This window comes from Aegilops tauschii, chromosome 6, assembly GCF_002575655.3.
Source record: "Aegilops tauschii subsp. strangulata cultivar AL8/78 chromosome 6, Aet v6.0, whole genome shotgun sequence".
Lineage (NCBI taxonomy): Eukaryota > Viridiplantae > Streptophyta > Magnoliopsida > Poales > Poaceae > Aegilops > Aegilops tauschii.
In genome coordinates this window covers 379177764-379192527 of record NC_053040.3, presented here as the reverse complement: position 1 = coordinate 379192527, position 14764 = coordinate 379177764, and the positions used below count along the sequence as shown (strand labels likewise).

Sequence of the window (14764 nt, the reverse complement as noted above, 5' to 3'; positions counted from 1 at the left end):
ATTACAAAGAATTTGTGAAGATGATGGACATACCCAAGAAGAGGCGTTGTACAAGGGGTAGTGTTAAGAATAGAATAGTTGCTTATTATTTAAGCTAATTAGGATTAAGTTAATTGTTAGATTGGTTTCTTGATTCTCAAGCAACCATGTACTTCCTTGGCTCTCAAGACAACTAGGTAATTCCTTGTCTCTCAAGTAACATTGAATTTACTTGACTCCCAAGTAACATGTGTACTTCCGCCCGGGTAAAAATACTCCACTTCTATCATCAATAAAGACTAATGGATCATCTTTCATTCAACTCTCTCATTTTTTTTTTTACTTTATCTACTTCAAACAGGTGCAAGCGAAGGAGGTGAATCGGTCGAGGTTCATGAAAGGAACACTAGGCTAGTTAAGATTAGCTGGCATGTGAACAGAGTTATACCGTTGCTTCTATGAGTCGCTCGCAACAGCTCAGTGCTTGCTCGAGAGAGCCAGCATAGTTAAAGCTGAATGCTCGATTAATGAAAGTCTCTTGTCCGGGAAAAATGAAGGACGTGTAGGCGCGAAGCAGTGAGCTCGCAAGCTACACATATCTTGCATGTGACATGTTTATCGTGTTTTTTATTGCACGTATCCGCAGGAGCTCAGAAGACAACGGTCCAAACAAATCTGGTCCTTTTCCGCAGAAAAGGAATGAAACCCGATCCAGTCACCCCTTGCTACACGCCGCATTCCATTATTATAGGAGCTTGCGCTTGATTTGGGGGCTAGGAGGATACTTCACTCAATCGCTCCGCCAAGCTCTGCGCTGCGCGGTATCTACACGTTCCACGCCGCACCGCCTTGCCTTGCCTACTTCATCGGCACTCGAGAGGAGCCGTGGGAGGCGCGGGAATCGCGAATCGATGGGGAGCGTCGGGCGGCCGGAGGTGGAGTTATCTAGCCCGCCGCCGCCGCCGCCGCCGCCGGCGGCTGCAGGAGCAGGCTCTGCGGACGCCGGGCAAGAGGCGAGTGAGCTCGCCCGATCTCCTTTCCACCTCATCTTCTCCCTCTCGTACAGTTGGCGCTTCGATTTGGTTGCCTCGCCATCACGCGGCTCTGAGTGAGATTCGATTCTGCGTGCGAGAGCAGAGTTTTTTCTTTTCTTTCCGGAGCAGACGAACCTTGAAGCAGAGGACTCGGGGCCCATTCAGCTCAGAAAGGCCCCGAGAGGAGGCCTCCTAGAGCGTTGCAATCGGCAAGCCCACTGCAATCTAGAGTGATGCTGGCCTTGTGGAGCTGTAGTATACGTGTATAGGCGGAGCAAGCAACGTGGCGGTCCGTTCAGCGACAGATGTTACCGAATACCGATGAGCCGGACATGGACAGCGCACGCCGCCGTCTGCGTAGGCTGCCGGCGAAATGTCCAACTCCACCGAGGCTGCGCGGCAAATATGATTCCGATCTCGTAGCTCCATCGCCGCATTTGAATTGATACTGCATCCTTCTTTCATTTCCGCGAATGAGCATTTGATACTGCATCTGCGTTTGGTATCCTGTTAGTTGATCGCTTGTTGCCACAACTCAAACACTTCTGATGCTCTAATGCCGTCATCTGAAGAACTATATGTCTTCTCTTCTCCAGCAGAAGCCCGCCCAGAACGGCGGACCGGCGACCGGCGCCGCACCGGCGATGGGCGAGGAAGGCACGGAGTACCGGGGCCTCCCTGGCGGCGCGGGCGCGGGCGCCGCGCCAGCGCCATCGCCGGCGTCGCTCTCGATCGTCCCGCTCATCTTCATCATCTTCTACGAGGTCTCCGGCGGGCCGTTCGGGATCGAGGACAGCGTGGGCGCGGCGGGGCCGCTCCTCGCCATCGCGGGCTTCCTCGCCCTCCCCGTCATCTGGAGCGTCCCGGAGGCGCTCATCACGGCGGAGCTGGGCACCATGTTCCCGGAGAACAGCGGGTACGTCGTGTGGGTGGCCTCGGCGCTCGGCCCCTACTGGGGGTTCCAGCAGGGGTGGATGAAGTGGCTCAGCGGCGTCATCGACAATGCGCTCTACCCCGTCCTCTTCTTGGACTACCTCAAGTCCGGCGTCCCGGCGCTGGGCGGCGGCGCGCCCAGGACCGGCGCTGTCCTTGGGCTGACCGCGCTGCTGACGCTCCTCAACTACCGCGGGCTCACCGTCGTTGGGTGGGCTGCCATCAGCCTCGGGGTCTTCTCCCTCCTGCCTTTCCTCGTCATGGGCTTCATCTCCATCCCCAAGCTCCGGCCGGCGAGGTGGCTCGAGGTGGATCTCCACAACGTCGACTGGAACCTGTACCTGAACACTCTGTTCTGGAACCTCAACTACTGGGACTCGATCAGCACGTTGTCCGGCGAGATCAGGAACCCTGCGAAGACTCTGCCCAAGGCCCTGTTCTACGCGGTCATCTTCGTGGTCGTCGGCTACCTGTACCCTCTCCTCACCGGGACCGGCGCGGTGCCTCTGGACAGGGAGCAGTGGACGGACGGCTACTTCGCGGACATCGCGAAGCTGCTCGGCGGCGCGTGGCTGATGTGGTGGATGCAGGCGGCGGCGGCGATGTCGAACATGGGCATGTTCGTGGCGGAGATGAGCAGCGACTCGTACCAGCTCCTGGGCATGGCAGAGCGGGGCATGCTGCCGGCCTTCTTCGCCACCCGTTCGCGGTACGGGACCCCGCTGGTCGGCATCCTCTTCTCGGCCTCCGGCGTGCTGCTGCTCTCGACGATGAGCTTCCAGGAGATCGTGGCGGCCGAGAACTTCCTCTACTGCTTCGGTATGCTCCTCGAATTCCTGTCGTTCGTCCTGCTGAGGGTGAGGCGGCCCGACGCCCCGCGGCCGTACAGGGTGCCGCTGGGCACAGCCGGGTGCGTGGCGATGCTGGTGCCCGCGACGGCGCTGATCGTGGCGGTGCTCGCGCTGTCGACGCTCAAGGTGGCGCTGGTGAGCCTCGGCGCCGTGGCTGTCGGGCTCGTGCTGCAGCCGGTGCTCAAGTTCGTGGAGAAGAAGCGGTGGCTCAGGTTCTCCGTCAACTCGGACCTCCCCGGCATCGACGTGAACCACCAGCCCGCCGCCCCCGACGAGCCGTTGATCGTGTAGGGCGCGAAAAAAAAAATCGGCGTAGACCTCGGGTTCTGAATTGCTGAAAGTTATGGTTTCCGGAGTTTTTGTCAGGCAGTAAGATGAATTTCGAGTAAACCAAATACCGATTTGGAAGGGAGCATCTGAAGTGATCATCACGTGTTTCATTCACGATTGTCTAACTAGTAAAGCTGAATATAGCTCCATGGTTAGAGCATCTACGGTCCCTTAAATCCTCCTCAAACGTCTATGAACACGGTCAATGGTCGGCCATGAGAGAGAAGAAATAAATGACCTAATCGAAGCCCTCGTATCATTTCTATACGTCGGGGTTATCTGTAAACCCTCATATTGACATCTAATATTGGGAGGATTTGAGAGCAACTCTAGCAGATGCGGTATAAATCTGTCCCGCGAAATCGTTTCACGGTTCGCCCTAAAATGATTTTGCGGTTATTTAAGCCTCGGCGTAGAATAGATTTTGCAAACGGGACACGGCGTTTTGGCTCTCGGGTGTAAAAGAAATTGATTTTTTTGTGATGCTAGATGCTCATGTGTGTGGAAGTCCGTGCCAAATTTAGTGGAGTTTGGTCATTTCAGTAGCTTTCAGCAAAAAAAAAAGACCGATTCTTATTATGGGGTTATAAGAAAGTTTACTGATCATTTTGACCGACTTTGTCCTTTTTTTGCCATGAGCTCCTCAGATATTCGAACAAGTTGAAATTTGACACGAACTTCACGCACTGAAACATCTTTCACCTATTTTTTCAGAATTTTTGGATTTTGTAATTTTTTGAATTTACTGTTCACGGGATGCAGATGAGCCCGGACATCAAATTGAATATCCGCAAACGTACGCTAAATTCAAAAATTTAAACATAGTTTCATTCCCGCTACATAGTTAACACACCGGAGATCATCAACACAAATGAACTAAAAACATAGAGAAAAATAAGCTCGATGTCGGGGGCGGCGGCTCATAGATTGACGTTGAGGTGGTACTCGCACGCCGACCGTTACAGGATGCCGACGAACTGGTACTCCTCCTTCGCCGCCCTGAGGCGTTCGGCGGCGCCCTCTTTGCCGGCCTCCACTGTCTCCTTAGCGGCGTGGTGCATGATCTCCGTGTCGCGGAGCCTCTTGGTGGTGGGTCAAAGCTGGTCGCCAAGCTCGTTGAAGCTGCTCCATGCACCCTGGCCGCCGTGTTTGAGCCGAGCACCGTAGCTCGACATAGGGCCGGATGGAAGTACCGACCTCCGCGTCGTGCCTGACGCGCTTGTGCGACGGCGACCTGCTGCGGCCCCCACGTCTCCGAGCACCTCCCGCCATGGATCTGCAAGAGAGGGCGAAAAAGGCACTAATTGCTCGTCGGAGAAACGAAATGAAGGTGACGAAAGGGAGAGGATTTCAGCGGAGGGTGGCGGAGCTTATCCAAGACAGGAACCCCGAAACGCCCCCACTCCCCCTAGATATAGTGGCAGACACGGGGATTTGTGGGCCGCCCATATATATTTTTTACGGGCCCAGGGAATTTTAGTGCACCTATTCTGGCTAAAAAATCCCGAAAACTATAGGCAGCGATATAGCGCATCTGCTAGAGTTGCTTTGAGTGCTCACAAATGTGTTCAGGTTGTATGTAAACCCTCATATTGACACCAAATATGGGGAGGATACGAGGGCTCATGAACGCGTCCAATCAGTTCGCCATGTAGGTGTTGGGGAACGTAGTAATTTCAAAAAAAAATCCTACACACACAGGATCATGGTGATGCATAGCAACGAGAGGGGAGAGTGTTGTCCACGTACCCTCGTAGACCGAAAGCGGAAGCGTTAGCACAACGCGGTTGATGTAGTCGTACGTCTTCACGATCCGACCGATCCAAGTACCGAACGTACGGCACCTCCGAGTTCAGCACACGTTCAACTCGATGACGTCCCTCGAATTCCGATCCAGCCGAGCTTTGAGGGAGAGTTCCGTCAGCACGACGGCGTGGTGACGATGATGATGTTCTACCCATGCAGGGCTTCGCCTAAGCACCGCTACGATATAATCGAGGTGGATTATGGTGGGGGGCACCGCACACGGCTCAGAGATCAAGAGATTAATTGTTGTGTCTTTGGGGTGCCCCCCTGCCCCCGTATATAAAGGAGCAAGGGGGGAGGCGGCCGGCCTAGGAAGAGGGCGCGCCAAGGGAGGAGTCCTACTCCCACCGGGAGTAGGACTCCTCCTTTCCTTGTTGGAGTAGGAGAGAAGGAAAGAGGGGGAGAGGGAGAAGGAAAAGGGGGCTGCACCCCTTGTCCAATTCGGACCAGAGGGGGGGTGCGCGCCTCCTTCCTTTTGGCCTCTCTCCTCTATTCCCGTATGGCCCAATAAGGCCCAATACTTCTCCCCGGCGAATTCCCGTAACTCTCCGGTACTCCGATAAATACCCGAATCACTCGGAACCTTTCCGAAGTCTGAATATAGTCGTCCAATATATCGATCTTTACATCTCGGCCATTTCGAGACTCCTCGTCATGTCCCCGATCTCATCCGGGACTCCGAACTACCTTCGGTACATCAAAACACATAAACTCATAATATAACCGTCATTGAACTTTAAGCGTGCGGACCCTACGGGTTCGAGAACTATGTAGACATGACCGAGACACGTCTCCGGTCAATAACCAATAGCGGAACCTGGATGCTCATATTGGCTCCCACATATTCTACGAAGATCTTTATCGGTCAAACCGCATAACAACATACGTTGTTCCCTTTGTCATCGGTATGTTACTTGCCCGAGATTCGGTCATCGGTATCTCAATACCTAGTTCAATCTCGTTACCGGCAAGTCTCTTTACTCGTTCCGTAATACATCATCTCGCAACAAACTCATTAGTTGCAATGCTAACCAGGCTTAAGTGATGTGCATTACCGAGAGGGCCCAGAGATACCTCTCCGACAATCGGAGTGACAAATTCTAATCTCGAAATACGCCAACCCAACAAGTACCTTCGGAGACACCTGTAGAGCACCTTTATAATCACCCAGTTACGTTGTGACGTTTGGTAGCACACAAAGTGTTCCTCTAGTAAACGGGAGTTGCATAATCTCATAGTCGTAGGAACATGTATAAGTCATGAAGAAAGCAATAGCAACATACTAAATGATCGAGTGCTAAGCTAACGGAATGGGTCAAGTCAATCACATCATTCTCCTAATGATGTTATCCCGTTAATCAAATGGAAACTCATGTCTATGGCTAGGAAACATAACCATCTTTGATCAACGAGCTAGTCAAGTAGAGGCATACTAGTAACACTGTTTGTCTATGTATTCACACATGTATCAAGTTTCCGGTTAATACAATTCTAACATGAATAATAAACATTTATCATGATATAAGGAAATAAATAATAACTTTATTATTGCCTCTAGGGCATATTTCCTTCAGTCTCCCACTTGCACTAGAGTCAATAATCTAGTTCACATCGTCATGTGATTTAACATCAATAGTTCACATCACCATGTGATTAACACCCATAGTTCACATCGTCATGTGACGAACACCCAAAGGGTTTACTAGAGTCAGTAATCTAGTTCACATCGCTATGTGATTAACACCCAAAGAGTACTAAGGTGTGATCATGTGTTGCTTGTGAGATAATTTTAGTCAACGGGTCTGTCACATTCAGATCCGTAAGTATTTTGCAAATTTCTATGTCTACAATGCTCTGCACAGAGCTACTCTAGCTAATTGCTCCCACTTTCAATATGTATCTAGACCGAGACTTAGAGTCATCTAGATTAGTGTCAAAACTTGCATCGACGTAACCCTTTACGACGAACCTTTTGTCACTTCCATAATCGAGAAACATATCCTTATTCCAGTAAGGATAATTTTGACCGCTGTCCAGTGATCTACTCCTAGATCACTATTGTACTCCCTTGCCAAAATCAGTGTAGGGTATACAATAGATCTGGTACACAGCATGGCATACTTTATAGAACCTATGGCCGAGGCATAGGGAATGACTTTCATTCTTTTTCCATCTTCTGCCGTGGTCGGGCTTTGAGTCTTACTCAATTTCACACCTTGTAACACAGGCAAGAAACTCTTTCTTTGACTGTTCCATTTTGAACCACTTCAAAATCTTGTTAAGGTATGTACTCATTGAAAAATTTATCAAGCGTCTTGATCTATCTCTATAGATCTTGATGCTCAATATGTAAGCAGCTTCACCGAGGTCTTTCTTTGAAAAACTCCTTTCAAACACTCCTTTATGCTTTGCAGAATAATTCTACATTATTTCCGATCAACAATATGTCATTCACATATACTTATCAGAAATGCTGTAGTGCTCCCACTCACTTTCTTGTAAATACAGGCTTCACCGCAAGTCTGTATAAAACTATATCCTTTGATCAACTTATCAAAGCATATATTCCAACTCCGAGATGCTTGCACCAGTCCATAGATGGATCGCTGGAGCTTGCATATTTTGTTAGCACCTTTAGGATTGACAAAACCTTCTGGTTGCATCATATACAACTCTTCTTTAATAAATCCATTAAGGAATGCAGTTTTATTTATCCATTTGCCAGATTTCATAAAATGCGGCAATTGCTAACATGATTCGGACAGACTTAAGCATAGATACAAGTGAGAAACTCTCATCGTAGTCAACACCTTAAACTTGTCGAAAACCTTTTGCGACAATTCTAGCTTTGTAGATAGTAACACTACTATCAGCGTCCGTCTTCCTCTTGAAGATCCATTTAATCTCAATGGCTCGCCGATCATTGGGCAAGTTAATCAAAGTCCATACTTTGTTCTCATACATGGATCTCATCTCAGATTTCATGGCCTCAAGCCATTTTGCGGAATCTGGGCTCACCATCGCTTCTTCATAGTTCGTAGGTTCATCATGGTCTAGTAACATAACCTCCAGAACAGGATTACCGTACCACTCTGGTGCGGATCTTACTCTGGTTGACCTACGAGGTTCAGTAATAACTTGATCTGAAGTTCCATGATCATCATCATTAACTTCCTCATTAATTGGTATAGGCGTCACAGAAACTGGTTTCTGCGATGAACTACTTTCCAATAAGGGAGCAGGTACAATTACCTCATCAAGTTCTACTTTCCTCCCACTCACTTCTTTCGAGAGAAACTCCTTCTCTAGAAAGGATCCATTCTTAGCAACGAATGTCTTGCCTTCGGATCTATGATAGAAGGTGTACCCAACAGTCTCCTTTGGGTATCTTATGAAGACACATTTTTCCGATTTGGGTTTGAGCTTATCAGGATGAAACTTTTTCACATAAGCATCGCAACCCCAAACTTTAAGAAACGACAACTTTGGTTTCTTCCCAAACCACAGTTCATAAGGCGTCGTCTCAACGGATTTAGATGGTGCCCTATTTAATGTGAATGCAGCTGTCTCTAATGCATAACCCCAGAACGATAGTGGTAAATCGGTAAGAGACATCATAGATTGCACTATATCCAATAAAGTACGGTTATGACGTTCGGACACACCATTATGTTGTGGTGTTCCAGGTGGCACGAATTTGTGAAACTATTCCACATTGTTTTAATTGAAGCCCAAACTCGTAACTCAAATATTTGTCTCCGCGATCAGATCATAGAAACTTTATTTTCTTGTCACGATGATTTTCCACTTCACTCTGAAATTCTTTGAACTTTTCAAATGTTTCAGACTTATGTTTCATCAAGTAGATATACCCATATCTGCTCAAATCATCTGTGAAGGTCAGAAAATAATGATACCCGCCGCGAGCCTCAACACTCACCGGATCGCATACATCAGTATGTATAATTTCCAATAAGTCAGTTGCTCGCTCCATTGTTCCGGAGAACGGAGTCTTAGTCATCTTGCCCATAAGGCATGGTTCGCAAGCATCAAGTGATTCATAATCAAGTGATTCCAAAATCCCATCAGCATGGAGTTTCTCCATGCGCTTTACACCAATATGACCTAAACGGCAGTGCCACAAATAAGTTGCACTATCATTATTAACTTTGCATCTTTTGGCTTCAATATTATGAATATGTGTATCACTACGATCGAGATCCAACAAACCATTTTCGTTGGTGTGTATGACCATAGAACGTTTTTATTCATGTAAACAGAACAACAATTATTCTCTAACTTAAATGAATAACCGTATTGCAATAAACATGATCAAATCATATTCATGCTCAACGCAAACACCAAATAACACTTATTTAGGTTCAACACTAATCCCGAAAGTATAGGGAGTGTGCGATGATGATCATATCAATCTTGGAACCACTTCCAATACACATCGTCACTTCATCCTTAACTAGTTTCTGTTCATTATGCAACTCCCGTTTCGAGTTACTACTCTTTAGCAGCTGAACCAGTATCAAATACTGAGGGGTTGCTACGAACACTAGTAAAATACACATCAATAATTTGTATATCAAATATACCTTTGTTCACTTTGCCATCCTTCTTATCCACCAAATACTTGGGGCAGTTCCACTTCCAGTGACCAGTCCCTTTGCAGTAGAAGCACTTAGTCTCGGGCTTAGGTTCAGACTTGGGCTTCCTCACTTGAGCAGCAACTTGCTTGCCGTTCTTCTTGAAGTTCCCCTTCTATCCCTTTGCCCTTTTCTTGAAACTAGTGGTCTTGTTAACCATCAACACTTGATGCTCTTTCTTGATTTCTACCTTCGTCGATTTCAGCATCACGAAGAGCTCGGGAATTACTTTCGTCATCCCTTGCATACTATAGTTCATCACGAAGTTCTACTAACTTGGTGATGGTGACTAGAGAATTCTGTCAATCACTATTTTATCTGGAAGATTAACTCCCACTTGATTCAAGCGATTGTAGTACCCAGACAATCTGATCACATGCTCACTGCTTGAGCTATTCTCCTCCATCTTTTAGCTATAGAACTTGTTGGAGACTTCATATCTCTCAACACGGGTATTTGCTTGAAATATTAACTTCAACTCCTGGAACATCTCATATGGTCCATGACGTTCAAAATGTCTTTGAAGTCCCGATTCTAAGCCGTTAAGCATGGTGCACTAAACTATCAAGTAGTCATGATATTGAGCTAGACAAATGTTCATAACGTCCGCATCTGCTCCTGCAATAGGTCTGTCACCTAGCGGTGCATCAAGGACATAATTATTTTGTGCAGCAATGAGGATAATCCTCAGATCACGGATCCAATCCGCATCATTGCTACTAACATCTTTCAACATATTTTTTCTCTAGGAACATATCAAAATAAACATAGGGAAGCAACAACGCGAGCTATTGATCTACAACATAATTTGCAAAATACTATCAGGACTAAGTTCATGATAAATTTAAGTTCAATTAATTATATTACTTAAGAACTCCCACTTAGATAGACATCCCTCTAATCATCTAAGTGATCACGTGATCCAAATAAACTAAACCATAACCGATTATCACGTGAAATGGAGTAGTTTTCAATGGTGAACAATCTATGTTGATCATATCTATTATATGATTCACGCTCGACCTTTCGGTCTCAGTGTTCCGAGGCCATATCTGCATATGCTAGGCTCGTCAAGTTTAACCTGAGTATTCTGCGTGTGCAAAACTGGCTTGCACCCGTTGTAGATGGACGTAGAGCTTATCACACCCGATCATTACGTGGTGTCTGGGCACGACGAACTTTGGCAACGGTGCATACTCAGGGAGAAAACTTTTATCTTGAAATTTAGTGAGAGATCATCTTATAATGCTACCGCCAATCAAAGCAAGATAAGATGCATAAAAGACAAACATCACATGCAATCAATATAAGTGATATGATATGGCCATCATCATCTTCTGCTTGTGATCTCCATCTCTGAAGCACCGTCATGGTCCCCATCGTCACCGGCGCGACACCTTGATCTCCATCGTAGCATCGTTTGTCGTCTCGCCAACTATTGCTTCTACGACTATCGCTACCGCTTAGTGATAAAATAAAGCAATTACATGGCGATTGCATTGCATACAATAAAGCGACAACCATATGGCTCCTGCCAGTTGCCGATAACTCGGTTACAAAACATGATCATCTCATACAATAAAATTTAGCATCATGTCTTGACCATATCACATCACAACATGCCCTGCAAAAACAAGTTAGACGTCCTCTACTTTGTTGTTGCAAGTTTTACGTGGCTGCTACTGGGCTTAGCAAGAACCGTTCTTACCTACGCATCAAAACCACAACGATAGTTTGTCAAGTGGTGTTGTTTTAACCTTCGCAAGGACCGGGCGTAGCCACACTCGGTTCAACTAAAGTTGGAGAAACTGACACCCGCCAGCCACCTCTGTGCAAAGCACGTCGGAAGAACCAGTCTCGCGTAAGCGTACGCGTAATGTCGGTCCGGGCCGCTTCATCCAACAATACCGCCGAACCAAAGTATGACATGCTGGTAAGCAGTATGACTTATATTGCCCACAACTCACTTGTGTTCTACTCGTGCATATAACATCAACGCATAAAACCAGGCTCGGATGCCACTGTTGGGGAACGTAGTAATTTCAAAAAAAAAATCCTACGCACACACAGGATCATGGTGATGCATAGCAACGAGAGGGGAGAGTGTTGTCCACGTACCCTCGTAGACCGAAAGCGGAAGCGTTAGCACAACGCGGTTGATGTAGTCGTACGTCTTCACGATCCGACCGATCCAAGTACCGAACGTACGGCACCTCCGAGTTCAGCACACGTTCAACTCGATGACGTCCCTCGAACTCCGATCCACCCGAGCTTTGAGGGAGAGTTCCGTCAGCACGACGGTGTGGTGACGATGATGATGTTCTACCGACGCAGGGCTTCGCCTAAGCACCGCTACGATATAATCGAGGTGGATTATGGTGGAGGGGGCACCGCACACGGCTAAGAGGTCAAGTGTGTTGGGGATCGTTGCAGAATTTTAAAATTTTCTACGCATCACCAAGATCCATCTATGGAGTTTACTAGCAATGAGAAGGAAGGAGTGCATCTACATACCCTTGTAGATCGCGAGCGGAAGCGTTCAAGTGAACGGGGTTGATGGAGTCGTACTCGTCGTGATCCAAATCACCGATGACCGAGCGCCGAACGGACGGCACCTCTGCGTTCAACACACGTACGGAGCAGCGACGTCTCCTCCTTCTTGATCCAGCAAGGGGGAAGGAGAGGTTGATGGAGATCCAGCAGCACGATGGCGTGGTGGTGGAAGTAGCGGGGATCCCGGCAGGGCTTCGCCAAGCGCAAGCGGGAGGGAGAGGTGCCACGGGAGGGAGAGGGAGGCGCCAGGGGCTGTGGTGCGGCTGGCATCGCCCCCCACTATTTATAGGGGCCATGGGGGGGCGCCGGCCCCCTGGAGATCCCATCTGAGGGGGGGCGGCGGCCAAGGGGGTGGCTTGCGCCCCAAGCCAAGTGGGGTGCCCCCCCACCCCCAGGGTTTCCAACCCTAGGCGCAGGGGAGGCCCATGGGGGGCGCACCAGCCCACCAGTGGCTGGTTCCCCTCCCCACTTCATTCCATGGGGCCCTCCGGGACAGGTGGCCCCACCCGGTGGACCCCCGGGACCCTTCCGGTGGTCCCGGTACAATACCGATAACCCCCGAAACTTTCCCGGTGGCCGAAACTGGACTTCCTATATATAATTCTTCACCTCCGGACCATTCCGGAACTCCTCGTGACGTCCGGGATCTCATCCGGGACTCCTAACAACTTTCGGGTTTCCGCATACTAATATCTCTACAACCCTAGCGTCACCGAACCTTAAGCGTGTAGACCCTACGAGTTCGGGAGACATGCAGACATGACCGAGACGCCTCTCCGGTCAAAAACCCACAGCGGGATCTGGATACCCATGTTGGCTCCCACATGTTCCACGATGATCTCATCGGATGAACCACGATGTCGAGGATTCAATCAATCCCGTATACAATTCCCTTTGTCAATCGGTACGTTACTTGCCCGAGATTCGATCGTCGATATCCCAATACCTCGTTCAATCTCGTTAGCGGCAAGTCACTTTACTCGTACCGTAATGCATGATCCCGTGACCAGACACTTGGTCACATTGAGCTCATTATGATGATGCATTACCGAGTGGGCCCAGAGATACCTCTCCGTCAAACGGAGTGACAAATCCCAGTCTCGATTCGTGCCAACCCAACAGACACTTTCGGAGATACCCGTAGCGCACCTTTATAGTCACCCAGTTACGTTGTGACGTTTGGTACACCAAAGCACTCCTACGGTATCCGGGAGTTGCACGATCTCATGGTCTAAGGAAATGATACTTGACATTGGAAAAGCTCTAGCAAACGAACTACACGATCTTTGTGCTATGCTTAGGATTGGGTCTTGTCCATCACATCATTCTCCTAATGATATGATCCCGTTATCAATGACATCCAATGTCCATAGTCAGGAAACCATGACTATCTGTTGATCAACGAGCTAGTCAACTAGAGGCTCACTAGGGACATGTTGTGGTCTATGTATTCACACATGTATTACGATTTTCGGATAACACAATCATAGCATGAACAATATACAATTATCATGAACAAAGAAATATAATAATAACCATTTTATTATTGCCTCTAGGGCATATTTCCAACAGTCTCCCACTTGCACTAGAGTCAATAATCTAGTTACATTGTGATGAATCGAACACCCATAGAGTTCTGGTGTTGATCATGTTTTGCTCGAGGGAGAGGTTTAGTCAACGGATCTGCTACATTCAGGTCCGTATGTACTTTACAAATATCTGTGTCTCCATTTTGAAAACTTTCACGAATGGAGTTGAAGCGACGCTTGATATGCCTGGTCTTCCTGTGAAACCTGGGCTCCTTGGCAAGGGCAATAGCTCCAGTGTTGTCACAGAAGAGAGTCATCGGGCCCGACGCATTGGGAATCACCCCTAGGTCGGTAATGAACTCCTTCATCCAGATTGCTTCCTGTGCTGCCTCTGAGGCCGCCATGTACTCCGCTTCACATGTAGATCCCGCCACGACGCTTTGCTTGCAACTGCACCAGCTTACTGCCCCTCCATTCAAAATATACACGTATCCGGTTTGTGACTTAGAGTCATCCAGATCTGTGTCGAAGCTAGCATCGACGTAACCCTTTACGACGAGCTCTTCGTCACCTCCATAAACGAGAAACATATCCTTAGTCCTTTTCAGATACTTCAGGATATTCTTTACCGTTGTCCAGTGTTCCATGCCGGGATTACTTTGGTACCTTCCTACCAAACTTACGGCAAGGTTTATATCAAGTCTGGTACACAGCATGGCATACATAACAGACCCTATGGCCGAGGCATAGGGGATGACACTCATCTTTTCTCTATCTTCTGCCGTGGTCGGGCATTGAGCCATGTTCAATTGCACACCTTGCAATACAGGCAAGAACCCCTTCTTGGACTGATCCATATTGAACTTCTTCAATATCTTGTCAAGGTACGTACTCTGTGAAAGACCAATGAGGCGTCTTGATCTATCTCTATAGATCTTGATGCCTAATATATAAGCAGCTTCTCCAAGGTCCTTCATTGAAAAACACTTATTCAAATAGGCCTTTATACTTTCCAAGAATTCTATATCATTTCCCATCAATAGTATGTCATCCACATATAATAAGAGAAATGCTACAGAGCTCCCACTCACTTT

General features: G+C 48.0%; 1 protein-coding gene across 4 annotated transcripts; it reads left to right on the top strand.

Annotated features, from left to right (window-relative positions):
* The first annotated feature begins 375 nt into the window (after positions 1-375).
* Positions 376-3287, top strand: LOC109750631 (polyamine transporter PUT1). 4 transcript variants are annotated; one of them, XM_020309594.4, is made up of 2 exons: positions 376-992; positions 1610-3287. In XM_020309594.4, the coding sequence occupies exons 1-2, from the start codon at positions 591-593 to the stop codon at positions 3086-3088; spliced, it is 1881 nt and encodes a 626-aa protein (XP_020165183.2). In that variant the 5' UTR covers positions 376-590; the 3' UTR covers positions 3089-3287. The 4 variants fall into 4 exon arrangements, with proteins under 4 accessions (XP_020165183.2, XP_020165184.2, XP_045085915.1 ...); XM_020309595.4 differs by having other exon boundaries at positions 380-992; positions 1613-3287; XM_045229980.2 differs by lacking the exon at positions 376-992 and adding an exon at positions 1016-1522 and having other exon boundaries at positions 1613-3287.
* The last annotated feature ends 11477 nt before the right edge of the window (positions 3288-14764 follow it).

Bases quoted from the DNA above. Each gene is read 5' to 3' on its own strand.
- LOC109750631 (XM_020309594.4), top strand. From the start codon at position 591: ATGTTTATCGTGTTTTTTATTGCACGTATCCGCAGGAGCTCAGAAGAC. The intron at 993-1,609 runs GCGAGTGAGCTC...TCTCTTCTCCAG, and splicing joins CTGCGGACGCCGGGCAAGAG to CAGAAGCCCGCCCAGAACGG.